The 27046-nt window shown below is 32.5% G+C and overlaps 5 protein-coding genes across 5 annotated transcripts; 4 read left to right on the forward strand and 1 right to left on the reverse strand.

The window, feature by feature from the left end:
* Window positions 1-472: 472 nt before the first annotated feature.
* On the reverse strand, window positions 473-6585 carry LOC107412778 (uncharacterized). Its single transcript, XM_016020600.4, has 11 exons — window positions 6343-6585; window positions 5507-5568; window positions 4455-4591; window positions 3608-3666; window positions 3396-3419; window positions 2653-2735; window positions 2507-2571; window positions 2338-2387; window positions 2042-2143; window positions 1258-1317; window positions 473-916 (listed from the first exon to the last, which is right to left on the reverse strand). Exons 1-11 carry the CDS (start codon window positions 6343-6345, stop codon window positions 782-784), a joined length of 780 nt encoding a protein of 259 aa, XP_015876086.1. The 5' UTR covers window positions 6346-6585; the 3' UTR covers window positions 473-781.
* A 1002-nt stretch (window positions 6586-7587) lies between these two features.
* LOC107412760 (metal tolerance protein 9) lies at window positions 7588-10126 on the forward strand. The gene is made up of 6 exons (XM_016020578.4): window positions 7588-8015; window positions 8154-8266; window positions 8371-8616; window positions 8736-8816; window positions 9144-9374; window positions 9493-10126. The coding sequence occupies exons 1-6, from the start codon at window positions 7751-7753 to the stop codon at window positions 9841-9843; spliced, it is 1287 nt and encodes a 428-aa protein (XP_015876064.1). The 5' UTR covers window positions 7588-7750; the 3' UTR covers window positions 9844-10126.
* A 3064-nt stretch (window positions 10127-13190) lies between these two features.
* On the forward strand, window positions 13191-18718 carry LOC107412755 (metal tolerance protein 9). Its single transcript, XM_016020573.4, has 6 exons — window positions 13191-13640; window positions 16136-16248; window positions 16722-16967; window positions 17081-17161; window positions 17584-17814; window positions 18143-18718. Exons 1-6 carry the CDS (start codon window positions 13409-13411, stop codon window positions 18485-18487), a joined length of 1248 nt encoding a protein of 415 aa, XP_015876059.2. The 5' UTR covers window positions 13191-13408; the 3' UTR covers window positions 18488-18718.
* Window positions 18719-20335: 1617 nt separating this feature from the next.
* Window positions 20336-21879, forward strand: LOC107412757 (uncharacterized). The gene is made up of 2 exons (XM_016020575.4): window positions 20336-20928; window positions 21132-21879. The coding sequence occupies exons 1-2, from the start codon at window positions 20624-20626 to the stop codon at window positions 21616-21618; spliced, it is 792 nt and encodes a 263-aa protein (XP_015876061.1). The 5' UTR covers window positions 20336-20623; the 3' UTR covers window positions 21619-21879.
* Window positions 21880-25037: 3158 nt separating this feature from the next.
* On the forward strand, window positions 25038-26845 carry LOC107412773 (uncharacterized protein At5g39865). The gene has a single exon (XM_016020589.4). The coding sequence runs from the start codon at window positions 25608-25610 to the stop codon at window positions 26421-26423; it is 816 nt and encodes a 271-aa protein (XP_015876075.2). The 5' UTR covers window positions 25038-25607; the 3' UTR covers window positions 26424-26845.
* Window positions 26846-27046: the final 201 nt, after the last annotated feature.

Consider the following 27046-nt stretch of genomic DNA (forward strand, 5'->3'; position numbering starts at 1 on the left):
CTCGGTATTATTGTACCTGTACTTTCTCTCATTATTGGCTTTAGTAAACTTATCTCTTATTCTCCTCCTCCTTTTAATTTCCTTTCTCTTTACGTAATTCTTAACAATTCATACCTTCATTTAGATACCAACTTTTACAAAATTTTCATAATTTTAGTCTTTGACGAATTAAAATTTGAAATACAGTAAACCAACAATATTTAAAACTTGGTACCCTTGTGTTGTTTTGTCATTTATTCAATTTAATTTTCAAAATTTATTTTGCCGTTTCAGACACAAGATATAATAAGGTTTTACTCATATTATTTAACATATATGGTTTAAGCCATAACACAATTGATATTGCGGAACCCTTTTTTTTTTTTTTTTTTTTTTTAATAAATAAATAATTGATATTACGAAACTTAAAAAAGTTTAGGCAATATAAAGCTCTCGCTGTATAGTCCACAACATTTACATGCCGCAACCGAAGTAAAACAAGAAACATTTAAATTAGGCGTTCAGTCTGCTCATTCATTGTTTGATCTTAATAGGAAATGCATATACCTTATCAACAATACCAATTGACTGAGAAACAATATGTAACAATTATCAATAGAAAATAAGAATGAATCGAAAGAGATATCATTCTTTACTCTCTTCTTTTGTTTTTAAATTTTTCTTTTTTTTGGGTCGTCTTATTTCTTGTAGACAAACCAAGTTCAATCACAAGGCAGGCACATCTCAATCACACTAAACGAAAAATGACAAGAACATTTCCGACCATCACCATTGCAGCAGTTCATCGTTGTTGGCTCCAATCAGAAATCTGAGCGTTTTGGACTATTCCATTCTCACTCAAGTACTCAACAAATTCATCAATGAGATAGGGCCAAGCACCTTCAGCATCGTAATTCGATAGTAAAGGGTCCACCGTCTGCAAACACAGGGATGATAAAATTTAAAAAGAGTTTCCTATCAATGTCTAAGAAATCTTCTATATGTATTCACCATGCATATAATTTTTCATGCGCTTCTGCAATTCCTTCCATGTTTAAGCCATGCCTCACAACATCACTTATTCAATCGTGAGAAAACATTATTTCCAACACAGACCAACTGATCAATACGAAAAAGCAGGTACCACCTGGCAACCATATATGCAAGTTGTTTTCTTTTCTATTTTTGTAAGGGATAGACAATGTGTATTTGAGCCTTGGAAATTTCAACAAAAAACATATAGGCTATATGCACACAGTATGATGCTCCATATCTTACCCTTGCAAACTCCAATAGTTGTGACCAAGTGTCCCTAGAGATGGCTTTATTATGCCGGGCCTGAATCAAATGGAATCAAGACACAACCAAAAAAAAAATGAAATTAGTAGTGGATGCACTTTAAGGATATAAGATATTGTAAAAATTATCATAATAATCCATCCAGAACAATGGGAAAAACTACTCTAATGATACTTATGGTAAATAGTCAGAAACATATTAAAGCATCTTTCAACGAAACGGAGGAAAAACTATTATATTATATTATCAGGCAAGAGCGCAGAAAAATGTACACAGAATTTTCATTTCTATCATAATACAAAAAATGAATGCACTACTCTGGACATAAATTCCAAGACAAGAAGACAATTTGAATGCAACATGATTAGCAACTCTGATCAACCAAAACAGTAGTGTACCACTCAACATAACAATATCAAGCTTCGAGCCTTCCACCTTTTGAGTATTCACAAGCATTTATCAGGAATGTGAAATAGCAAGTACAAATTGTCAGATTGACTACAAGTTCCTTGCACAGGCATCCCAGAGACCTTACACTTTAAACAGCCATAAGCTCTGCTCCGATAACCCAGGTGCCAAATAAATACCTGGATCATTGGAAGCTCACATAACCCAACGAGCTTCCAATTCTATATGACAATATACTAAGCCTATTGCAAATCATCCTTTAACTTTCTTGAAGCTCAATTTACCAAAGGACCCAAAATAAACTTCTCATACAAATTTAACTTAGCACAAACAAGAATAGAAGTTGATAAGCCACCTGCAAAAATTGGCACCAATGTTCAACTAGCGGCCACTGCTTTTCAGCAAATAGTAATTGCCACATTCCAATTGCTGTATCCAACGCCAAAGATTTTTGACCCTGAGATCATTAATGTCAATTAAATATACTAACAGATTTTACTGTGAAGTATAAAAAATATAGCAGAGGCATTCCTGAAGTAAAAAGAAGAACACAGTCTCCTTCTATGCAAGAAAGGACGATATATCAATAAAAAACCATGACATCAGTACACCACAGATACAAAATCTTTATGTATAAAAGATAAAAGGTACCTTTTCTTTTGCCCAGCCAAAAGCATAGTTATATATGTCACGGAACTTTTCTGTAAATCAGAAACACCAAAGATCATTTCAGAACACAACAGCATTTACATATGATATCGTTAAGAAAAGCAAGAGTTATTTAAAAAAATATATTATAAACATTCCCTTTTCAACATACGTTCATCTTTCAGCTCAGAGCGCATAAATGGTATCCTTTCACGGAACTTCTCCAGAGTATCTATCCTGCCATTAGAAAATATTGACATCAACGATGTTATTTAATAATAAGTGAAAACAAAGTAAACATCAAATATATGTACCCACCCTAGAGCTTGTAATCCCCCTATGAACTCCTGCTTGGAAAATTCACACATGGTGGCAGCCTTCATGTGCCATGAAACAACTAACTGCATTTACAAGCAATGGTCCAAAAATACCCAGAAAAACCATTAGCTGCATATGTTACCAGATGAATTAAAAATGAAATTACATTTAGGTATTGAAGAATGTAATGCAAGTTCAAGATAGCTTCAGGAACTTAAGTACGAGCATAGCCATTGACTTTTTATTCATTCAGTAAATATTCAACTCACGTCTTAAGAACCAGGAAGCATTTTCATCCAATAAGGAAATTAGAATAATAAGTAAACGCCTATAGATATAAATAAAATGAAGTTTCCATTTACTATTCCTTTTTTTCCTCCGAGTAACAAAATCCATTAACATCTTATCCTTCTAGTTTTCGTAGATAATTTCAAAAAAAAAAAAAAAAAAAAAAGGGTAAAGGGGCAGAACAAAATACGATTAGTATTAGCTCAAAAAAATTATCACAAGGAACAGGCAATAGTAACCAGATACATTATGAGAAACTTCCACAGCTTGATCAGACTTACCAAAGAGTTTCCAGAAACAATGTTGAATTTTTTACCAAAATGTCCTCAACAGAACATTGTTTTTACAGAATTTGAACATATAGCATTAAGAATAATTACTCAAGGAATTTTTTAAAAACAAAGCTTTTAAAATATGCATGGTTCAAAGGTTGATGAATTCCACATAATACATACCATGACTATATCTTGAGGATCCACCTGCCAAAAAGAGAGCAAAATGTCATTCAAAACCGCAAAATCACCTTGTGCATGTGAGCACATGTGTGTGAAGATAAATATAGATATACAAATAGTTTAAAGCACAAAAATAAGCAATACAATCAAAGTACATACAATATTTGAAACAGTTAATGTCCACGAAGAATTTCAGACAATCAAAAAGTCACCTGAAGGTCAGTGCAAAGGAGAGTGATGCCATCGGCTAGAATCATATCAACATATGGATCTGCAATAAATTATTACACTTAATTGTTTTATTAAACAGAAAATCTGCAAGATATAAAGATTTACACCCAGAAAAGTAAAATTTGAGAAGCTGTGTATTCAACATTCAGCAATATCAAATACCCCTTGTCAATTTAGTTACTTTTCATAATGAGTTCATGCATTATTAACAGTTTCACAGTATGACTAAAATCCAGCATCCTGTGACTAAAATCCAGTATACCCACAAACATACATAATCCATACTAAAAGGAAATGAAGGTTGTCTCACTGCTTTTTTCCAATTCTTACTCACAAGCCCTTGAGCAACATTCAAGAGACAAGGTTCATATTCACCAGTGCCGGTGCAAAACTAAACCATTAAATAACCATCTCATAGAATGAATTATATAAGAAAGAAGAGCTCTTAAACAAAAGTATGACAAACTAAAATATCAAGATCATTATCCTTCCACTTACACATAGCAAAAAGAACAAATACAGACTATGAATCAATACAACACATGATAGACAAATCAATAGCACAAAGGCAGAAAATGAACACAGTCATGTTAGTCTCCTTACAGAAAAAGTTTGAGCAAAGAAATTGTACCATATTCATTTTGACAAAAGTCAATACATTAACAAGACTAAAGTTAAACCGGAGATGATAATTTTGATAAACAATAAGACCACACTCATAAATTTGATTTCCATTTCAGTCATTGAAGTTTCGAAGACAGGTGCAAGAAAAAGATGTGCAACAATGTCTAAGCAGTAAGAAACAATAAGAGGAAATTTAAACTTTGCCTTTATATCGGTTGTAAAGCTCCTCTAAATGTCTAGAATCGGTAAACGTTTTAATCTGTGGCTGGCTGTAGAATACATCAAATGCTCCTTCAAGATGCCAGTCACTGGCTTTTAAAGCCTGGAGGGCTATTTTTTCACTGCAAAAAAATTAAAAGATAAAAAATAAAAATATAATTATTTTTTCCTGAGAAGGGCTAGCAAAATAAAGTAAATCAATAACTAAGTGGCAAGAAAGCTGAACACGGTTTATTAAGTCCAGCAACTCTACATGTATTACAACTTATGCGTTCCAAAAAAACAAAGTGTAATGCTGAGCACTAAGCCATAGTGCAATTCAGACCAATCAAAACACAATAACACACTGGAATTAAACCCCTATTGTTAACATGGAAAACTAGGTCATCATTTTAAATATGTCTACTTCAAAAAACTGAACATAATAATTCATCTTCACCCAACTTCTTTACGCAAGTTGTACATAATGAAGTCCTTCATTTTAAAAAGTCTACTTGGTTAGCCTTAAATGTACAATATGCTTAGAAACCCGTTCCTTATCACAGTTTGCATAGGGAAAAAACAAGCCCACTTTAATGAACCCAAAAAATTGTACAAGGATGTCTTAGGATCATGGAAAACAGAATATATACATCTGATTATAGCATTTAACTTAACTCCTCCTCACTTATATTACAACGTAAAGGATGTGTCACCTGAGCCAACCATAGGTAAAAATCTCCTAGTAGCCGTTTAAACTATATATCTAGATCATACATGCTGTTTCGTGCTTTTATCACTACTGAATAAAAGAAGCACCCCAAAAATGCCATCTCAATGCTCCTTTTTATCACACTAGTTCTGATTCCCAGACTCTTTGTAATAAAGTCATTTTCTTTTCCTTTCTTCGAGGGCACCTTGCATTCTTCTCATTAAACAAAAACACATATGAAGTTCCAGAAGTTTATCCAACACCTGTTCAAGTTACCAAAACCCAAAAGATGGCTCCGAACTCGAAACTGAGAATACAGAAAGGTCAAATATGATTATCAGGTTACCTTGCTCCAGTTATTGTCATAAACTGCTGGACTTTATCACGGTGACTCCGACCTAACTTGTGCTGTCAAAAAGAAGGGACAAACAAATTACAGACAATTGACACTAAAATATTGAAAGTAGCACAGAGCATAAATTTACTTAAAGGAAAAACATGCATATTATATATGAAAACACACAATCACACTAGCAGTTCAAGCTCCTGTGTGGTTCACTCTTCACAGTTCTTGCAGACGCATATAAAATGAACATAGAAAAAGATAAAACAAAAAAACAAAAATAAAAAAGCAAACTTCCTTTCATCTTGATATTAAAAACTGCTTCTTATAGGGCAAATAAAATATCTGGGACAGATACTTCCCCAATGGTTTACTTACTTTAAAAGAGTAATAATAAAACTAGCTTCACCTTACCAGAGGGACTTGTTCAAAATTATAAAATAACAAAAAAAAATTAATAATAATAATAACTTCACTCCCATTCCTATCTAATTTTTCATTTTTCTTGACTACACAACACAGTGATCAACACACAAGAAATACCACCAACAAATAACGCCAGCAATTGAACACACACACGCACACACACACACACATATATACATATATATATCCTCCAAAAATAATAACTTTGTTATAAAGATTAGGGGGAAAAAAAAATTGGTCAAAATTTACTAAAATAGCTCAAAACCAAGAGTATAACACGGATTATGAAAATTTCAGATTAAAGAAACAGTAAGAAATTGGGGAAAAAAAAAAAACAATTGAAGAACTACAAAGTCGGAGAATTTTGAAGAAATGAAATTGAAAATCAAAGAGGGACAAGAAAAGGTGCTCACCATGTTGGAGATAGTGGAGGTGTATTTTCTTTTATTTATTTTTTTCTATTTCGTTTTCTGTTGCTGGGCGATACAGATTGCAGAGCGGGAGAGAGAAGAAAGCTAGGGTTTGCTCAGCTTGGTTTTCTCTAAATCTCTCGCTGGCTCTCTCTCTCTCTCTTCTCTCACTCTCTGTATCTATCTCTATCGGGTTGGGCTGGCTTTGTAATTTGTGCATGTGTTGATGTTTTCTTTTTTTCCTTTTAATTATTATTTTATTTTATTATTTCCTCTTTCCTTTGTTTACTTTGGAGACTACCATGCGGCAGCAACACCAACACTAACACAAATGGTGCTCATTCAACTTCCCAAAATGCCCTTCTTCTCAGCATCTTAAACATTTCACCTTGTAATTGGAGGTGTCTGGAATTGGAAACTTATAAATTCAAAAACTCACACTACAAAGATTAACTAAGAATTAATAATTATAAAATATACATATATCACACTTACCGAACTCCCATTTACAAAACAACAAAAACAGAAAACAAAATACCAAAAAAAAAAAAAAAAAAAAAACAAAGATTGAGAGTTGAAATTCAGAAGGCCTCATGGGCTCTTGTATGAGATTATATGGGCCCATACTCAAAGGAAATAGCTTTTCTTGGGCCTCGTCTAATCAATTAACTTACTTGTTGGTCAATTATTCTCTTAAACCATTAATAATGCGCTAAATCCATAATATATATATGTATAGGTCTGTTTTTTCTTTTTCTTAAAACATTGGGGGTAGAGTTTTAATGGGTTGTCCTTCCAAGGACAAATTTATAATATATTGATAGTGTGTATTTGCATATTTTTTATACATAACTCTATGAAAAATTTTGTATTAAAAATAAAATCAGTATCTTTCATTTAGAATACTGTTAATTATTAAATGAGAATGTTCCACCGAGTTTACTGGAGGAACTATAGTAGATATTAAATTACTAAAATTATTTAATATAGACATCTAAAACTATTAGTTTAAGAATTAAAATTTCTGTTTGCAAAATTTCGCAAGATAAGTGGAGCATGTCTTTATACTATAGGCTTACTTTCCTTTAGAACTTGTAGATATCACCTGCTTTTACACAAAAAAAGGGGTGGGGGAGTAAAAAAAAGGTTTAGATATCACCTGCATGCGAGAATAGATAGAGAGATTCTTTTCACATTTTCAAAAACCAAAGTCAGCTTTTAATTAGATGCTGCTTTTAAAATTCTGACACAGATTTTTGAACAACTCCTATTTTTTATTTTTTTTAATAATTATTTGTTTGCCTTCAAAATACGCATGAAAACCAGGCATCATCCATGCTTCTTCTTCTTTTAATGGTGTTTGGTATTCCTTATATTATTGTTTATTTTCCCAATTTTGCTTATATATGCAATGAGACCATTGGAACATTTTATTTGCAAGTGTTGGGACCAAAACAGGCTGCTAGCTAACTCTCTTGTTGCAAAGAAAATGGTGACAGATCTTCGAACAGATTCATCAGATTACCGGACAGAACTCTTGTCTCCTCCTCCGCCGGGGAAGAAGTCTCCAATACCATGTGACCAGCCCTCATGGCGGCTCAATATCGAAGACTTCAAGGTGCCGGAAATACACATGAATTCTCATTTTGGCTTTCTGTATCTCATCAAGTCATTAAGTAAGTTACTTTCTTCTTTAATATAGTTTTTATTAGGTGCTTGTTATGTATGTATATGTTATTATTCTGTTGATGTAAATTAATATTTGTTGGTACTATTGTTAATAGACTTAAATTGCCACTGAAAATATTTGTCAGGCAGGCAGAGGAAAATTGTAGAGTATTACAAGAAGCAGGATAGGCTTATGAAAGGATACAATGAAGTGGATTCTTTTTCTGAATTGGGCATTCTGCCTGGAACTTTAACAGAGGTTTATTAAAGTTAAATTTGATCTTAATCATATTTTACATTTAATTTTATATTTTTAATATATATATATATATATATATATATATTCGTGCTTTGCTATCTCAGGATGAAATGAAGCAACTAGCAAAGAGTGAGAGGGTGGCAATATATGCATCAAACATAGCAAATATGGTGCTGTTCGTGGCTAAAGTGTATGCATCTGTGGCAAGTAGATCATTGGCTGTGATAGCTTCAACCTTGGATTCTCTCTTAGACCTCTTATCAGGATTCATCCTTTGGTTTACTGCTCATGCCATGAGGAAACCAAATCTATATCAGTACCCCATTGGCAAGAATAGGATGCAGCCTGTGGTATAATCTCCTTCCAATAATTCTTCTTCTTTTTCTTTTTTTTTTTAATGATAAATACAGATACATATATACTATGTGTTGCATATATTGATTCTCAAATAGGTGCACAACTTATGCAGGGAATTATTGTTTTTGCATCAGTAATGGCAACTCTTGGATTACAGATATTATTTGAATCGGGTCGTGAACTTGTCGTTAAGGTACTTAATTAAGCTCAGGCAAATTTACATATAATTAACACACAAAATCTAGTTACAACCTGAAAGTTTGTTCTGACAGATTAATCCAGCTTTGCAATATGGATAGCCTTTGCTAATAAGTAATAAAGCTAAATCTTAGGTTGTATCTTCAAAACTATTTTAGCAAAAAAAAAAAAAATCCCAGATTGCTGATAACAATTTAATTGGCTTCCACTTTTGGTGATCAATAATATTAAGTTTTGTTGAAAATCCATGTATATGTTAAATCTAACAGTAATTATATACATATATGTATATATATATATATATATATATATCTTGGTGCAGGCTCAACCTGACAGGGACCCAGTGAAAGAGAAATGGATGATAGGGATTATGGTTTCAGTCACAGCAGTGAAATTTGTGCTCATGGTCTACTGTAAAAGATTCAAGAATGAAATTATTCAAGCTTATGCTCAAGATCATTTCTTTGATGTCGTTACCAATTCAATTGGCCTTGCTGCTGCTGTTCTAGCCATCAAATTCTACTGGTGGATTGATCCTGTTGGAGCTATTCTAGTAAGTTCAATAAAAAATTACTAATTTGTCACAAAATTAACGTTAGTTCTATATCTATATAACAGAGTACTAGTATGATATACTTTAATTTGACCAGGATAATGTATGTTCTTTGTAGATAGCTGTGTATACCATCGGTAATTGGGCGAACACGGTTATGGAGAACGTATGGTCGTTGATTGGCCGGACAGCGCCGCCGGAGTATTTAGCCAAGTTAACTTACCTGATTTGGAATCACCATGAAGAAATAAAGCACATTAAGACAGTGAGGGCATACACATTTGGTTCTAACTATTTTGTGGAGGTTGAAATAATTTTACCAGGGGAAATGTCTCTTACTCAAGCACATAATATTGGAGAAACACTTCAAGATAAGCTTGAGAGTTTTGCTGGAGTTGAGAGAGCATTTGTTCATGTAGACTTTGATATCACTCATAAATCAGACCACACCCCTAAAGTTCCAAGATGATTTGTATTTTATAAGCAACAGTTATTCAACTTTTGGGTAGTAGTTGTTGATTGCGTATCGTATTAAGGGGTTGATTATTTAAAGATTATATTATGTCTTAAAACAAAAAATAAAAGTTACTAGTTCCATTGAATCAAGTCATAATTATAAAATTAATGCTTTTTTTGGGAGCTTGATTGGAATATGTATCTTTTGGTGTGAACTACATACGGTACACGTTTGGGCTCTTTTTTATGGTCTCTTTTCAGCTTCAAACTTAGGATAGTCTTTTTTTATTTTTCTTTTTTAATTTTTTATTTAGGTTGGCCAGCATGTGAGTACGTCCCATGGTAGGACGGGTGTACCGAAATTTTTCTGTGAATTTGGACTCTAAAACTGTTTTTAACTGGAGTCAAACGGGACTATCCAAAGTCGTCCCAGTTGTGTGAAATCAATTCACTTCTTTTTCTGAATGTTTAATATTTATAATTTACAGAAGTGCTTTTCTTGTTGGAAATAGTGGTTGGACCTTTATGGGATATTTATCATAGCATTCATAACTTTGGTTATAAACAGCTAATTAATGAATGGATGCATTTGTCAGCAAAACCAAACGTGCAAATGGCATTATAAACACATGACATAAGATGATAAGCATTTAATGAATATTTAATTTCATATCCAATTTCCTCAATCTCTAGTCCATGAGACATTCTACAATTGGTTCAGTTAGAATCCAATATCTATGATTTTGTGCCTGTCTACGTCCAAATCACTTTTTGTCACTAACTCTAATATTAATTTCACCACAATTCAAGCATGGGATGCACCACTCGTTGTGGTGTCTAGTGCTTAGAGGTTTAGACATTGATAATTTTATTTTGTCTAGACTAGATTTTGCCTTTTAAATATTTTGACTCCCTCCCAAAGTTACCTTTTTTTTTTCTTTTTTCCTTTTTCTCTATTTAAAAAACAAAACCCATATCAATAAAAATATTTTATTTGGTTTTTTGTTGTTGGACGAATACCTAATTCACATCCTTAAGCAAGCTATGTATCTTTGACCAAATGGGATTTAATTATATGTTTTCTTTTCAATGAGAAGTTCCAAAATAAATTACTATAAATTTTAGATCTACCAATGTAAAGTTGCACCGTGCATAAGAGCATATCATTTCCCATAAAGAATTGCCTAGCTTTTCTTACTTACATTGTGGATTGTGAATATTTATGATGTATATGTGATAATGTTTTGTGTAGATATATATCTAGTCGTTCATGTTTGATGATCAAGTTTCCTTTTGCATGAACTGATGGCACTTGAATAAGTTATTTCGTGCCTGTTCCAGTGTCCATATCAAATATTATTTTTTTTAGATTTTTTTTTTAACACAATTCCGTTCCATCTTTATACTTGAAAGGTCAAAAATATCTAATGTACTTAAAAAAAAAAAAAAAACTATATTGTTGAGAAGCCGATTGATTTGAACTTATGACACAAGAAAAGTCCGCAACCAAAAAAAAAAAAAAAGAGAAAAGAGCAAAAATTCATTTTTATATGTTGCTTTGATCCCCTACTGTTCAATAAGCAACCAAAGGAGTTTAGATAAGTTGAAGACTTCGGGCAGGTAATTTCTTCTATGAAAACCTGAATTAATTTCAATTTGATTTGTGTTTAGTCTGTTTAGCCACTTTTTACTTATTGAATCAATTTTTGGAGTTACCCACTTTAATTTCAATAAGAAAAATCTGTGGTTGCCACCTTCGGCCTTTTACCACCAGCAATATTTTTTTTTTTTTTTTTTTTCCCCTTCAAAATTTTTTTAGATTTTTAATGGGGTTTGATGTTGTATTAATGTACAGCAGCCCCAGGAGCAGACGTGAGGGCGCGCAGTAGGCGCGGGTTCAGTCCATAGCAGGTTCAAGTGGGAGGCATTAATAAGGGTATTACAATAATTTAAAAATTATGGGATTATGTAAAGCTTTCATTGCGGTGCCATTAGCAAATTCTTATTTTGTTATTATATTATATCATTAGTAAACTATTACTTGTTGTTATTATTAGTGGAATCCATTCCCATTTAAAAAATTTAAATAATTATTTAAAAACATTTACTTTACTGAATTAGAGTTTTAAAATTTCTATATTTATGTTTCCAAAAATATGAAAGTGGTTTAAAAAAAAAATGAAAAATAATTGAATGGGGAACCTTTTAAATTTTGTAACAGAAAACTTAAAATCTTATGACTGGTAGTAAATAGTAGTTGACAATTTCCAAATTCGAAAATTAATAATATTATTAATTATATCATGTTATTAATTATAAATATACTAGCTAGCATAACAACTTTTATTGGCATTGTATTTAATTAAGGGAAGTTACCAGCATACGTAGATAAAGAATATTAAAATTGGCATATCAATAGTAAAAGCAAATGGATTCAATCTAGGATTTGATATGGTCCTATTATAATTTCCAAATTCTAAAATTAACATTAAAATTAATACTAGAAGAGCATATTATAAATGATTACATATCATAAAAAGGAATGTTTAGGTATAGAAATGAATGATGATAGAGATATTTTATGTTTCCAAATACAACATGAAAAAAGATCGTCATATAATCTCCCAGATACAAATTTCAACTATTTTGATTACTTTACTTAAACTTTTCTGTTTTGTTTTGTTTTTTTTTTTTTTTTTGAAAAATAAAAAATAAAAAGGGTCATTAAAGTGATCGTCATGTCTTTCTTTTTTGTTGATGCGTGTACAGTTTCTCAAATTTTGCATGACAAAGACTCCACTAGCGAAGGTTCCTAGTGTCCTACAAAAGTTTTTATCCCCCATTTACCCATAAAAACAGGAAAGCCGGCTTTAGAGGGTAGCTACTTCTTCTGGTTAATTTCATTTATTATTTTACTAAAAATATATATATTTAATCTTTTTTTTTTTTAATTGTTCATCTTGATTGATTCTCTAATATATTAAAACTCCATTATTTTTATTCAAACAGTTTATAATATTTTTTTCCTTTTCAAAATCTTAAATTTGAATAATAGGATTAATTGTTTTGTTTGGAGATGTTTTAAGTAATTATATATATATATATATGTATATACACTAACAGATTTTAGAAATATTTACTAAAAAAAAACAGTAAGTAAAAGAAATACCTTTTTTTTTTCTTTTTTTTTCTTTTTTTTTTTTTTTGGTTTGGGGGGGGGGGGGGGGGGGGGGTAGCGTGTCAGAGTTAGACAAAACGACACGATTATCCAACTATATCGAATGGGATCCATGTGGCTTTTATTTATTTGATTAATAAATAGTGATATACATATATATATATATATATTTTTTTTTTTGGTGGGGGGTTAAGGGTAAAGAAACACGCAAGGGCGGTGCGTGCAAAGGAAGTGGAGGTGGTTACGAACGCTTAGCCAATCCTTGTTGTTGTATATGTTAAAAAAAGTATACCAAGTGTTACAACCTCGGAAAAAAAGTAACACCCAAAATTCCACTTAGAAGACGCAAAAACGTAGTGTTTGCATTGTCGTTTTGGTGTGAAAATCTATTAACTAAAGTATGGAGATGAGTTGCAGGAGTAGTCCGGCTGTTTCGTCGTCGCCGGCGAACGACGACATGAACAGAAGGGAGCCACTTCTGTCGCCGTCGCCTTCGCCTGAGGTTGACATGGCCGCCGACAAAGGTTCCTGGAGGCTCGATCTCAACGAGTTCCGTTTACCCGAACGAAGTCCTGCTCATGACGATCGCTGCAATTCCGTCGTCACTCTTCGTCGCCTTCTTCGAACCCCAAGTATGTTTATATATATATATATATATGTGTGTCTTTTTCCTTCTTTTTTTTAATTTTTTTCTGAAACTTTTCCTATCAGTCAGTCATTACGTATGTAATGTATACTGCATTTGTTTGTTTTTATTTGTGTAATCGGCGTGTTTTCTTTTTGAATTGTATTCGTTAAGTAATTTTTTTTTTTTAACGTTCTAATTCTTTTAACTTGAATTTCATTTACACAAATATTTTTAAAATAAAATTTTACTAGCATAAATTGTCAAAATTTTCTTGTAAAGAGAAATTCATGTACCGAAGTATTTAAAAAAAATAATTACGGATTAAAATACCAAAATATGTTCCATTCAATTATCCATTATAGTTTATATATATATATGTTTATATATATATAAATATGATTGCATGTGATTCAGAACTGCCATGGCCAAAAAGGAAGAACCAGATAAATCAAGAACCAGAGGGAAGTTTCATCTCTAATTATTCAGTACACCGGTGCACGTGCACACTCACTCACATAGGAACATATGCACCGGATGCACCCAAGGACTTTCTCGTAATTAGGAAGGGACTGTGTTTTAGTTTGCCATTTGTACTTTGTTTGACCCCGCCTCTACCATGTGGTGTATTATGCACCTTAGGATCAGACCCACTGCCACGTGGTGCTATCATGTTAAGTTAGCAGCAAGGCAATATAGCTAACTATTAACTTGGTACAAATATTCACCTATTCCCGTGTACTACTGAGTCTTTTGGATTATTATTCTTATATTATTTTTTTTTTTTGATAATTACTCCTTGAATTTTTTCTGGTTTTTGTGGATGTAAACATTCTTTTAGGACGAAAGAAGGAGAATATTTGATATCTAGTTTTGCTTTTTGGTGGTTCTCAGAACAGTTCACTTTACTAATTTGGCTGCTTGTGTTTCCTTTCTTTTTCTTCTCGGGGATTTTTCATAAAAAATAAATAAATAATGATAACAAATATAAAATCCTGTGCACCAAACACAATCTGTGGCCATTTTCCTATATATATATATATATATATATATATATATATATATATATATATATATATATATATATATATATATATATATATATATATATATATATATATATGTGTGTGTGTGTGTGTGTGTTTTGGTTACATAACTTGAAAGTGTTATATTGTATTATATATACTAGAAAATTCTTTTTTATTTTTAAAATATTTTATTTTTATTTTGTTTTTTAAATTACCAAGTCACAAACAAACCAAGGTGGATTGCGAAATTAATTAGTCTTTCAAGACTCTGAAGAATCTAAAAAGGGGTAGATTGATACACTGGGAGTTTATTCTATTGAGATTCTGCAAAGATGTGACAAAGAATTTGTTCTGTAACTGCAATGTTTTGTCCTGGAAAAGGAAGTTCCATATCTTGAACAAATTCTCTCTGTTTGTTATGGTCCAGACTTAGAAGAATGTGGAACCTTTGAGACAGCCCCTTTAAAATCAAATTGAACAACAATTATTTGCTATGTGGTGATAAATACCACTACTGTGGTTGTCAATTACTGGATTCTGTGTCAGTAAATTGAGCTACAACATATATGTTTTCATATTTTTTTAATACCCTCATATCTATGTATTTTATTTAGTAGCAAAGAGTATTTTTTTTTTAATTGTCAATAATTAAGATACTCATAAGAATTTAGGTCATAGTGGAAAGTGTAAAGTTAAGATAATTGATAATTTTGAATTTTTCTAGCCTGTTCTATTTACACTAAAGTTGCATTTTGCTGCTTTTGCTTTCTTGGTAGGTCAGATATTCTGCTTAGTTTCTGTCGGTGCTTTTGTTCTGTAACTGTAAATATGCTTGGCTTTGTTCTTTTTTCATTTTCAGCGTAGGAAAATTCTGAGCCATGAATAAAAAAGGACAAAAATTAAAGGTTATAAATTATTTTTTTGCTTGTATCTATAGTTTTAAAATTTATCCGTTTAGCCTTCTTAGTTAGAAAAATCCACTAATAAGTAACGTGAAATGCTTGCTTCGATGCTTTAAATTGTTCAGATATAAATTAATCATATCTAGTAGGAGAAACTGTAGTCAATAATCATAAAACTTTTTCTTCAAAATTTGTATATGATAAACGTCATTTCTGTGTGCTCATTTTAGATTGATATACAATATTATTTAGCCTAATTTTTATAGGTTTGCGTTAATCCTGCGTTATCTATTTTTATAAGAGAATATTAGTAGAATAAATCATTGAATGATGTTAATTGTTGCCTTTAGGCTATCAAAACATTTAGCAAGTTCCGATGACAGTTTTTACTTGTCGACGTTTCCTTATATTTTATTCTGTCAGTCTTGGATGTATAATGACAGTTTGTGACACTCCCTTTTTCTTGTTGGTTTTGTTTTATCATCACTCTAATAATTTCATACATAATGTATTTTATTTTATTTGTTATTATTATTATTATTATTATTATTATTTGTTCTTCTTGACCTCAGGGAAACAATACAAAGTTGCAGAATATTACAAGAAACAAGAAAGGCTTCTTGAAGGGTTCAATGAGATGGAGACCATGACTGAGATGGGTGGTTTGCCAGATGGCCCTACTGAGGTTGGTTGTGCTGGTGCTCTCTAATTTTCTCATTGCCGGTCAAATTTGGACATTGAATTGGTTTGGGAAATTTCTTTAGCATTGCTCTGGATATTATTTGCAAATTATTGAGTAGAAATTGAAATATATATGTACATATACATATGGTGCAGAAGTAGCAAAAGTTTTAGCGGCCATAACACAGGGCATTGAATGGAATTCGCTGAGAAAATGAACCAAACAATATTAGTGCTAAGCTGATAAACATAATTGGCTCCATTTTCTATCAGCTTAAATTTCGAAAATTATATCACTTAAACCTAATTATCCATTATAGGTTTCCTTATCCCATGTTTACACATGGGGAAGGTTCATGTTTATCATATTAGCTTGATATTTTTTTAGATTGATGGCAACTTGATATGTTCAAATTTCTTAATCTTGAAAATTTTTGAGCTTGTCGATAATGGAATGAATTGTGGCATCGTTTTTAGGATGAAATGAAGCAGCTAGCAAAGAGCGAGAGGCTTGCAGTTCATGTATCAAATATAGCAAATCTGATTCTTTTTGCAGCGAAGGTTTTCGCCTCAGTCGAGAGCAGATCATTGGCAGTTATTGCCTCTACGATGGATTCCCTCTTGGATCTCTTATCAGGCTTCATCTTATGGTTCACTGCCTATGCCATGAAAACCCCAAACCATTATCACTATCCTATTGGAAAGAATCGTATGCAACCAGTGGTATGCCGATCTAAATCTTCTGCTCTCTTTTACATTTTTGTGTTTCAAGTATCAAAGGCCCTAAAATTATAAGCAATTCTCTATGTTAATTATATAAGTCTGAACAAATGCAGGGTATCATTGTTTTTGCATCTGTAATGGCAACTCTTGGATTGCAAATCTTAATAGAATCCATTCGGCAACTCATTGCAAAGGTATAAGTTCCCCCTTCTTTTAGTGAGTTCAGCATGTATGTATTCATATTTCTCCCCTGTATTTCTATTAGTTGCATTTCCAGCATGCAGAAAAGGAAGATGAAAACTATGTCTACTTTTTGTTGGAATTTCTAATTCATATATCCATATCTAAGTATGTCTATCAATATGTTATACAAATACTAGCTCATTTATATAAGTTGTACAGCCACTTTGAGCTTGTCTTTAATCAGAATTCCAAGATCGTGCTAGTTGTTGTTGTTGTTGTTTTTTTTTTTTTTTTTTTTTTTTTTTTTTTTTTTTTCAGAGACATATTATCATATTTAACAATTTTCTAGTAAGGCTTATTATGTATGAAATAGTTCTAGTAATCATTATAAATATAACTGATTTCATCTTGTAATTTAACTTTTTGGTTACAGGTTGGGCCTGAAATGAATGGTGTTCAGGAGAAATGGATGATAGGGATAATGGTATCAGTCACAATAGTGAAGTTCTGCCTCATGGTCTATTGTCGAAGATTCAAGAATGAAATTGTTCGAGCCTATGCACAAGATCATTTCTTTGATGTCGTTACTAATTCGGTTGGTTTAGTAGCAGCTGTTTTAGCTGTCCGATTTGCCTGGTGGATTGATCCAACTGGAGCCATAGTAGTAAGTTCCTTTAGCAATAAGAATTTCCCTTTTTCTCTTGCCTCATGTTTGGAACTAGGAAATTCATTTAAGAAACAAAAAGAAGAAGATAAAGGACATAAAACTTTTAAATGTCTCTGTGGTAACACAAATTTCTAAAACATATAGATTCTGTTATCATTTAGATGTTAACCAAGTCAAGAAAACTATAATCCCTCCTAGTCTTTTTGCTTTTCTTTCATAGATCCCATACACCAAATAGTTTAGAAGCTTTTCGTACTCTGAATATTTTCCAGTGAAGCAATTGTCCAATTTGTTGACATGTTCATTTTTTGAATCTATAATGCAGATTGCGTTATATACAATGAATACATGGGCAAAAACAGTGCTCGAGAATGTCCATTCGCTCATTGGAAGAACAGCTCCTCCAGATTTTCTAGCGAAGTTGACATACTTAATATGGAACCACCATGAAGCGATAAAGCACATTGACACAGTAAGAGCTTACACATTTGGTTCTCACTACTTTGTAGAGGTTGACATAGTTTTGCCAGAGAACATGCTTCTGAACCAGGCACATAATATTGGTGAGTTACTCCAAGAGAAGCTAGAGCAACTCCCTGAAGTCGAACGAGCTTTCGTGCATATTGATTTCGAATACACTCACAGGCCAGAGCACAAGGCCAAGGTTTGATGAATTTTGTGAGCCGAGCAACCAAGAGCTCTCTGCCTTTCACTGCAATAACAAAAGGTGTTGAAATAAGTTACTATATGTATATATATATATGTATACATATTCTTTTTTTTTTATTTTCTTGTAAGGCAAAATAGATGAAGGGATCATGTAATAACTAGAATCCGAACACACTGTCCTTTAACTATTTCTAATCAATATTTATGTACATTTTCTCATCTTCCTTTTAAACCCATTTGATTGATTTCCCTCTTAAAAGTGTTTTTGAATCATATTGGAAGATTTCCAAAGATATTCTAAATTTGTTTCTAATCAACCAAGAATAGTGGCTGAATTTATGCCAACCCTTCCATCTTTGCTTGTGTGTTTTTTGATTGTTTCAGGGAAGAATTTTGCGTCTATATTTATATAGAACTATCCAAAAACACGTAATAAATTGCGTACTTCCACAAGTGATTGTCATGAAACATGTAGGTACTAAAATATAAAACTCAGCACAGAATTCCATAATTCTTCGGGAAAATAGATTTTATTTATTTACTTTTTTTTGGGGAATCTGGGAAATCAAAAAGAAGAAAAGGGATGAATTGAAAAATAGCAAAAAGAGAGGTATCCAAAGAAGAGTGTGCTTTTCTTGGTTAATAGATCCTTGGATGGATGAAAAGGGGGTTAAAAGAATATCCTTGAGGAATGCCTTCAAGGGAGAGGGACATATTCTTCACCCTTCTTGACGTGCCGAATGGCCTTAACCTTATCATTTTAAACTCTTCCATGCACGTGTCTGTCGGTCAAAGGCAATGAACGTACCTAGTGGCCAAACAGCCCTTAGACTCTCTGCTCTTCAAATTTGTGTATTGGCTCACCCTAAGAAAGTTCTTCTCGATTTTTCAACTAGGATTATTTATGATGTTTGAAAATTAAGAAAAGGAAAAAAAATATATATATATATATATATATTTATATATATCATCCATCTACTATGCCAGACATTTTTATCATGCGGATGTGTATGAACATCACAAAAATAATAATTTTTAAAAAAATCATAATTAATATTATCATACAAATATAATATTGACGATGATTTTGTCTTTACACACATTTGCAAGATAAAAACATGCGAATGTCTGTTTTATAAAATCTTTATATATATATATATATATACACAAACATATACATATAAAATGAAAGAATATTAAATTAATTATTGTTCTCTTCATTTTTAATTTAAAATAGTGAACTACTGAGTTTAATTTATCCAAAGCTACGTGAGGTACAATATTTATATAAAATAATAATGACAATAAGAATGAAAAAAATAACAATTAGTAAGGTACAATTTTTTTTTTTTTTTTTTCCTGGGGGTGGGGGAAGATCCATAATTGACTTGACTAATAACTAAATATAGCTGATTTGAATTTGGAATTCGATTCTGTTTCTGACCTTGACTTGCATTTTTTATTATATTATTTATATATATATATAAATAAACAATATATATATATATATATTAATATAAATAAACAAAAACTAGATATATATATATATATATATAAATATAAAAAAAAAATACATATATATATATATATTAAGTTCTACAATCACCGAAGTCTGAGAAAAACATATTCATTTTGTAATTTATTTCTATTTCGTAGTGATATTCTCAGCAAGATGGTCTTAAGTGGGACAAGTGAAAATTCCATTAAGCTGCCTATGGTTACAGAAAATCAAAGGCAAAATATGAATTTTGATATTTTGGGTGACAATGACGCAAGGAAAATGCACAATAAGAGGGGCTCAAAAGCAAGAAAGTTTGTTGTCCATCCCAAAATTGAAGAAATACACCAAAGCCATGGGGAGAATGTGTAAGAGCCACAAATTTATTTCCCATTTGGTCCACTCTCTCAGGCAATTACCAATCAGAACTCTATACACACTCATGGCCATCTTCAAGACCACTCAAATATCAAAACCCCAAAAATACTATTCTGTTTCTGTGTATTCACGGACGCAAAACACAAAGCAGTTTACAAAATCTTCAGTTTCTCTCTCTAGCTTTCTCTCTCTGAAAACCTTTCACATGAAAAGCTAAACTGAGACAACCCCCACAAATTGAAGGAATAAAAAGGTAGGAAGATGGCTTTTCTTCTACCCAATCTCTCTCCTTCAATCCTCCTCCAATCCAAAACAAAAGAAAGACCCATTTACCAATCACTTGCTCAGACAAAACCCAACAATCCCATCTCTCCTCTCTCTCTTTCCTCTTCTCTCACAAGCCTCCAGACGCCCAATAAGGATGCACAGGCTGAGAGTCTCAAGGATGGGCAGGATAATAAACAGCAAAAAGATGACTTTTATGTCAACCTTGGATTGGCTGTACGGACGCTCCGTGAAGACCTCCCTCTGATATTCGCAAAAGAGCTCAATTATGACATCTACAGGTAATTTTCTCACCTGGGAATCTTGGATTTTATTGAATTATTGTTTGGTTTCTCAGAAAGTTTGGATTTTTATTTGTGGAATTTGGTAGTTTGTAGCATTTGTAAACAAATAGCATATATATATATATATATATACTGGAAATAAAGACTGCAAATTGATAATAGTTTTTTGACAATTTTGGATGGAATTTGATGACTTTCAGGAATGATATAACATTTATGGATCCATTGAACACATTCACTGGCATTGAGAAATACAGATTGATATTTTGGGCATTGAGATTTCATGGTAGAATTCTTTTCCGTGAGATTTCCCTTGAGGTATTTAGGATTTGGCAGCCTTCAGAGAATGTGATATTGATTAGGTGGAACTTAAGGGGTGTCCCTCGTGTTCCATGGGAAGCAAAGGGCCAATTTCAGGGCACTTCTCGATATAAATTGGATCGAAATGGCAAAATTTATGAACATAAAGTTGACAACTTAGCATTCAATTTTCCACAGCAGCTCAAACCAGCAGCTTCAGTGTTGGATTTGGTGGCTGCTTGCCCTGCTAGTCCTAATCCAACGTTTTTGTGGGGCACCGAGGATGCGTACTCATCTTCGTGGGTGGAGTTTTATCGAGCAGTTAGAGAGACTTTGGATCAAGAAGGTTACTTGCTTGCACAAGACGGTTTGGTTACTTGTTCATAGTTAGTAAGTAGGTTTATACATTAATGTATACAATGAAATTCTTAGCACACATGGTATTAGTGCATACAATCTGTATAATGTATTGGTAGATAGAAAATAACTATTTTTGTTGAAGGGCAAGGGTTGTGTATAAAAGAGGCAGGGGATGCTGGAGAGTTCAATTTACTTTTTTGTGGAGCTGTAGACTAAGAAGCTTAGCATCTTTTATGAGCTTATACAGTTCGGATATGAATAACTACCAAATCTTATTGCTTAGTAAAAGCCTTGTTTTTCAATAGTTCTCTTGCTTTTATAATTTTGTTTTACATATAGTTTGCATCCTCCTTTTAGGTTGTTGTTGAATGTTGATTGTATTGATCGAGTTCCTGAAATTTATTTTGTACACTTTTTTTGATCCCACTCCATCCCTTCACCTGTGGTTTCTAGTTATTTAAGTCATTACCTTGAAAATTTGTCATGTTGTCCTGCCATAATATTAAGTCTCATTATTTCCCATGCCCCATGCTTGTAATTGTACATTTTGCCATTCCTCGCTGTTTTTATCTGAATTCTTCTTATTATTCATCTTTCGTTTTATTCTTTTATCACCAACTCTTCTGAGTTTCGTCTCAGCAAATGCCCCCTTATGCTGCTGGCTTGTTACCTTGCTCCCCCTTCTTCTATTCGCACCTTTCTGCTACTACAAGTTCTTTCCTTTTGAACCCTTTAGTTGTAATGACAAATATGTTCCACGTTCTGCTTCGTTTTCCATGCCTTGTTTTCTTGTGGAAAGTTTTTGGAGTTCATTTATATAACTTGAGAGTTAAAAGTAGTCATATTGTTGCACTTAGTTTAGTTGCATAAACTTTTTACATGATGTGAAGCTTGTTCTCTGTTCAAATTTGAATGTGAAGCTTCTTCTATGCCTCCTAGCTTTGTGATTTCTGCTTCTCCAAGTGAATGGAGTTAAATGTTAATTTTGGTTGTGGTTAGGCTTAGCGGTAGCTACTTTTTGATACCATATGAGAGAAAACGAACAGAAAATGATGAAATAAATAGATGTTGATTGAGCATAAATGAGATTGAATTATAATTTCTTCAACTTGTTTGACACTCATGTTTCAACAAAAGAAGAAGATATGAAAGCCAAAAAAAACAAAAGAAACATAATAAATCAACGATGAATGCATATGATAACATAAAACACTTGAAAGAAAATACAGTTACCATGTAGAGCCAGGCTTTCTTTAATCTTCCTTTGTGAAGTGTGATATAAGATGACCTCCCTCTTCATCTCTTCATCCTCCCTTAACCCCCCTTCCATTTAAAAATAAAAATAAAAATTTCTATACATCTTTTTGTTATAGTACTAAAGAAACTCAAGTGTCATAAATAAATGTTAACAATTCGAATAGAATTTGTATTTTCTACTCATTGAAGAATAAAATCAGTGAGAAGGTAAAATGAGAATAAAGGATTGCTTGGATGTATCCACAATCAGCTAACTTGAGGCCCAGTTCCAACTCCGCGGTCCACACTAATAATATAATCTACCAAATGTGGAAAAAGCTAAATAAATAAATAACCAAATAAAGTTTTTCCCCCTTTTTTTTTTTTTTTTTACAAGAGAGAGAGAGAGAGACAGAATTGAGTGGATCATGAAAATGACCAAAACCTACATGTTTAGGAATTTTCTAAAATTTTCGTAATTTTTCTAAAGTATAACAAGTATTTTAATTTTTAAGTACTTCCAATTGATATTATCTACCACCAATCCAAATAAATATCACAAATATTTTTATCCCAACCCGATATATACTCATACCTAAAATTAATAATCTTAAAGTAGATATGTGTATATATATATATATATATAGTTTGAAGATGAATCGCACACCATTGCCAATAACAAAATTCGAGGATTTTACTTGAGAAGAAAAAAATGGATAATATATATTGAAGGTCCGCACGAGAATTTGAAAAAAGTAAAAGTTGGAGAGAGATAGAGGAGAAACAAACCTTAATGTCAAATTGACAGTAGTTATGATTATTGAATCAATTTGAATTTCTTAAAGTGTCAACTACAATAAGTTGAGATATAGACTACAAATAATATTAATATTGTTGAAGTTCATGACCCAAAAAGAGAGAGAGAGAGAGAGAGAGAGAGATAATTTTTAAAGTTTCCAATGTTTATATACAGATCATATTCAAAAAGATATATTGGAATGGTGTTACAAAAAACGATATTGTATTTTAAAAGTAATCTGTTTTCCTACAGGAGATTTTTATAACAAATATATAATGAATAACCTATAAAAACTTTTCGTTTGAAAAAAATTCATAGTAGCTCAACAACTCAAAATAGTTTGATGGAAATGAAAACAAGAAGAGAGAAGGTTAAAGAGAATGCTTCCCAGTGTGTTTCTAATGAATATGTATTATTTTTTTGGGTCCAAGTCTTAATAAACAAGTTGAGACACCTATTATATAGTGTATTATATGAAATGAAGGATTATAGTATTATATTATATGAAGTGATACTCAATTTAGTATAGAGTTAGGTGTGATTATCAATCAATCTATAAATCAATCAATTTAATAATCAAATTGGTATAAATCAAAGGTATCTTTGTGGATTAACTTAATTAAAAAAATTGAAATGTATGATTAGCAGATAGGAACCAAAAAAAAAAAAAAAAGTTAACCGTAGTTAACATTTTAAAATTTTAAAAAATACCAAAAAATTACCAACATTATTTGTGAAATTTTGAATATTCACATTGCGAAAATTGAAGTCTCTTTTTAGCCAAACATGCACTTGCATTTAATGCTAGGGATTCTGAACTTTTTTAAAACTCCAAGTAAGGAAAATAAAATTACTACTCCAAATTTTGAAATGCAATTAAATTGCAGATCATTTTATGCTGTCTTTCAACAGATTTCATAAAACAAAATGAGGTCCACCATTATTAGGTGCCACCCCCCACCCAAACAAAAAAAATAAAATAAAATAAAAAATAAAAATAAAATAAAATAAAATAAAAAAGGAAAAAAGGCCAATGGATTAGACGGCCCACCCTATTTGAGCATTGGTTTTATTATATTATACATCGATTTGAATATTGAAAACCCTAATAAAATATATTTGAACACTAATTTTATTTTAGTTGAAACGTGACTTTTTGTTTATTAATAAAGAAAGTGAGAGGAAAGTAATTGATTTTCTTTTTTTTTTTTTTTAGAAAAATAAAATAAAAATAAATAAAATAAAATAAGTAAAAGCATGTTAGAATCAGACACATACATAATAAATAAAATGGAAATTGAAACAATAAAATAAAAATAAAAATAAAAATAAACCGCGTCAATAAATTCAAAAGCAACACGCGGAGGTGGGTCAGCCTGGTGTGAGACGAACAAAAGAAAGAGTCGGTTCTGATTTTTCTCATCATATTCATTTTCATCAAACGACTTTCTCTTCAACCTTTCTTCTCACTCTGCTTTTTCTCACTTTTTCTCTCTCTCTTTAGGGCTTTCAATTTTGGATTGCAAATTCAGGTTAAAGAAAACAAATCTCTCTCTCTCTCTCTCTCTCTTTCTTGGGAAAATTTGTAGCTTTGTTGCGAAGGAAGCCATATACTCTCGCCTCCTCCGCATTTCTCACAAACTGATAAAACAGAAATTGCAACGCTTTTCTGTAAAACGTAAAAAAAATAAAAAATTAAACAGAAAAATAAAACCCTAAAAACCAACTAACAAATCTAATCCCCTTCCTTGGCCTTCCTTTCCTTCAATTCTATTTGCCCCAATTTTCCATCTTTATCTTTTCCACCACCGCGCCTTGTTTCTTTTTCCCCAAAGCTTCAAGGTTTTCCCGCCGCCGACGACGACTTCTTCAGCGGTCAAGATCATCGCTTTCTTGATCGTGTAAGAGTTCTGGGCATAAAAAAAAACACAAAAAAAAGTTTCGGAATTTGGATTATCGGACTTCGTTTCGTTCTGGGTCTATGGCGGATTTGGGAAATAAGCTCGAAATGTCGGAGAAACCCAGGTCGTTCTTCAATCGGTCGTTTACCATGTACACGTCCTCCATGGATTCTCCCCAGAAGCCGTACGCCCAATCCCCTGTAGATCGAGCTGGTTCTTTTAGGAAATTCTACAATTCTATGGAATCGGTAAAAGGGAAAGTGAAGAAACTATGCAACATCTTCGAGACCGCGAAGCCCCCCGCGTTGCCGCCGACCACGGATGATGAACCACCGCAATCCCAACAGCCGACAAGCAAGCTAAAATCCACGAAATCGATGGGCCATGAATTACGGTTCTCCAACATTTGGAACCCAGTAAGCTCGATGATTCGTTTGCCCGGTACAGAGGATCGAATCGTTGTGTATTTGACCAGTTTGCGGGGAATTCGAAGGACTTACGAGGACTGCTACTCGGTAAGGATGATATTCAGAGGGTTTAGGGTTTGGATTGACGAGCGAGACATATCCATGGATTCCGCGTATAAGAAAGAGTTGCAGGGCGTTTTGGGCGAGAAAAATGTGAGCTTGCCGCAGGTGTTCATTAAGGGAAAACACGTTGGTGGTGCGGAGGTGGTCAAGCAGCTTTTCGAAACCGGCGAATTGGCTAAGATTCTGGAAGGGTTTCCGACTCGGCAGCCTGGGTCTGTGTGTGAGACTTGTGGGGATGTGAGGTTCACCCCATGTGGGAATTGTAGTGGAAGTAGGAAGGTGTTTGATGAAGATGAAGGTTTGCTGAAGAGGTGCTTGGAGTGCAATGAGAACGGGTTGATTCGTTGCCCAGATTGCTGTTCTTGAGAGCTAGCTCTATTGGGCTTTAAAAAATGCTCTCTTTCGGTGCGTATTTTTACACGCACAGATTGTTTATAAAATAATAACTCAAGAATGGTTTGTGGACTGTTGTGGGAATGACTAAAAGTTTGGATTCCAAATCTCTCTTTGGCTTCGTGGTTTTCTTTTTGTGTCGATTGTTCATTGGTTTGGAACTGATGATCATTCATTCACTAGAAGAGCATTTTGGATAATAGCATATGTTATCAAAATGCCAACTTGGTTTGGGTTTTTCAATTGTATGTCATACTAAGGAGAGTGGTTTCTCCTCTATGATATTGTAAATATTTTAGTTGTAAACTTTTTATCATTGCAAATTATCTGCGATGTTGCAAATGATGAAATGTAATGAGAATGGGTATATAGTATGCCAAATTTCTAAGTTCGAATTCCTTTGTCTGTCAAATTATTGGAGTGTATTTATTATATAATATACATAGCTTATTCCTTTCTTCAAAATTTCCACTGCATTCTGGTGTTCTGTGAATTATTGTTCTAAATCTTTAAGCAGTGTGTGGATAAAGAGTAATCCTTTTCAAGTTGCTGTATTTGATTTACAATGTTGACATATGAAATGCTAGAAAATGTTT

This window comes from Ziziphus jujuba, chromosome 8, assembly GCF_031755915.1.
Source record: "Ziziphus jujuba cultivar Dongzao chromosome 8, ASM3175591v1".
Classification (NCBI taxonomy): domain Eukaryota; kingdom Viridiplantae; phylum Streptophyta; class Magnoliopsida; order Rosales; family Rhamnaceae; genus Ziziphus; species Ziziphus jujuba.

Excerpts from the sequence above, each read along its gene's own strand:
- LOC107412757 (XM_016020575.4), top strand. The coding sequence starts at position 20,624 with ATGGCTTTTCTTCTACCCAATCTCTCTCCTTCAATCCTCCTCCAATCC. Across the intron at positions 20,929-21,131 it reads CTCAATTATGACATCTACAG|GAATGATATAACATTTATGG; the intron begins GTAATTTTCTCA and ends GATGACTTTCAG.
- LOC107412760 (XM_016020578.4), top strand. The coding sequence starts at position 7,751 with ATGAGACCATTGGAACATTTTATTTGCAAGTGTTGGGACCAAAACAGG. Across the intron at positions 8,016-8,153 it reads GTATCTCATCAAGTCATTAA|GCAGGCAGAGGAAAATTGTA; the intron begins GTAAGTTACTTT and ends AATATTTGTCAG. Across the intron at positions 8,817-9,143 it reads GTCGTGAACTTGTCGTTAAG|GCTCAACCTGACAGGGACCC; the intron begins GTACTTAATTAA and ends ATCTTGGTGCAG.
- LOC107412778 (XM_016020600.4), bottom strand. Across the intron at positions 3,667-4,454 it reads GCTTTACAACCGATATAAAG|ATCCATATGTTGATATGATT; the intron begins GCAAAGTTTAAA and ends AATTTATTGCAG. Across the intron at positions 3,420-3,607 it reads TCCTTTGCACTGACCTTCAG|GTGGATCCTCAAGATATAGT; the intron begins GTGACTTTTTGA and ends TCTTTTTGGCAG.
- LOC107412755 (XM_016020573.4), top strand. The coding sequence starts at position 13,409 with ATGGAGATGAGTTGCAGGAGTAGTCCGGCTGTTTCGTCGTCGCCGGCG. Across the intron at positions 16,968-17,080 it reads AGAATCGTATGCAACCAGTG|GGTATCATTGTTTTTGCATC; the intron begins GTATGCCGATCT and ends GAACAAATGCAG. Across the intron at positions 17,815-18,142 it reads ATCCAACTGGAGCCATAGTA|ATTGCGTTATATACAATGAA; the intron begins GTAAGTTCCTTT and ends TCTATAATGCAG.
- LOC107412773 (XM_016020589.4), top strand. The coding sequence starts at position 25,608 with ATGGCGGATTTGGGAAATAAGCTCGAAATGTCGGAGAAACCCAGGTCG.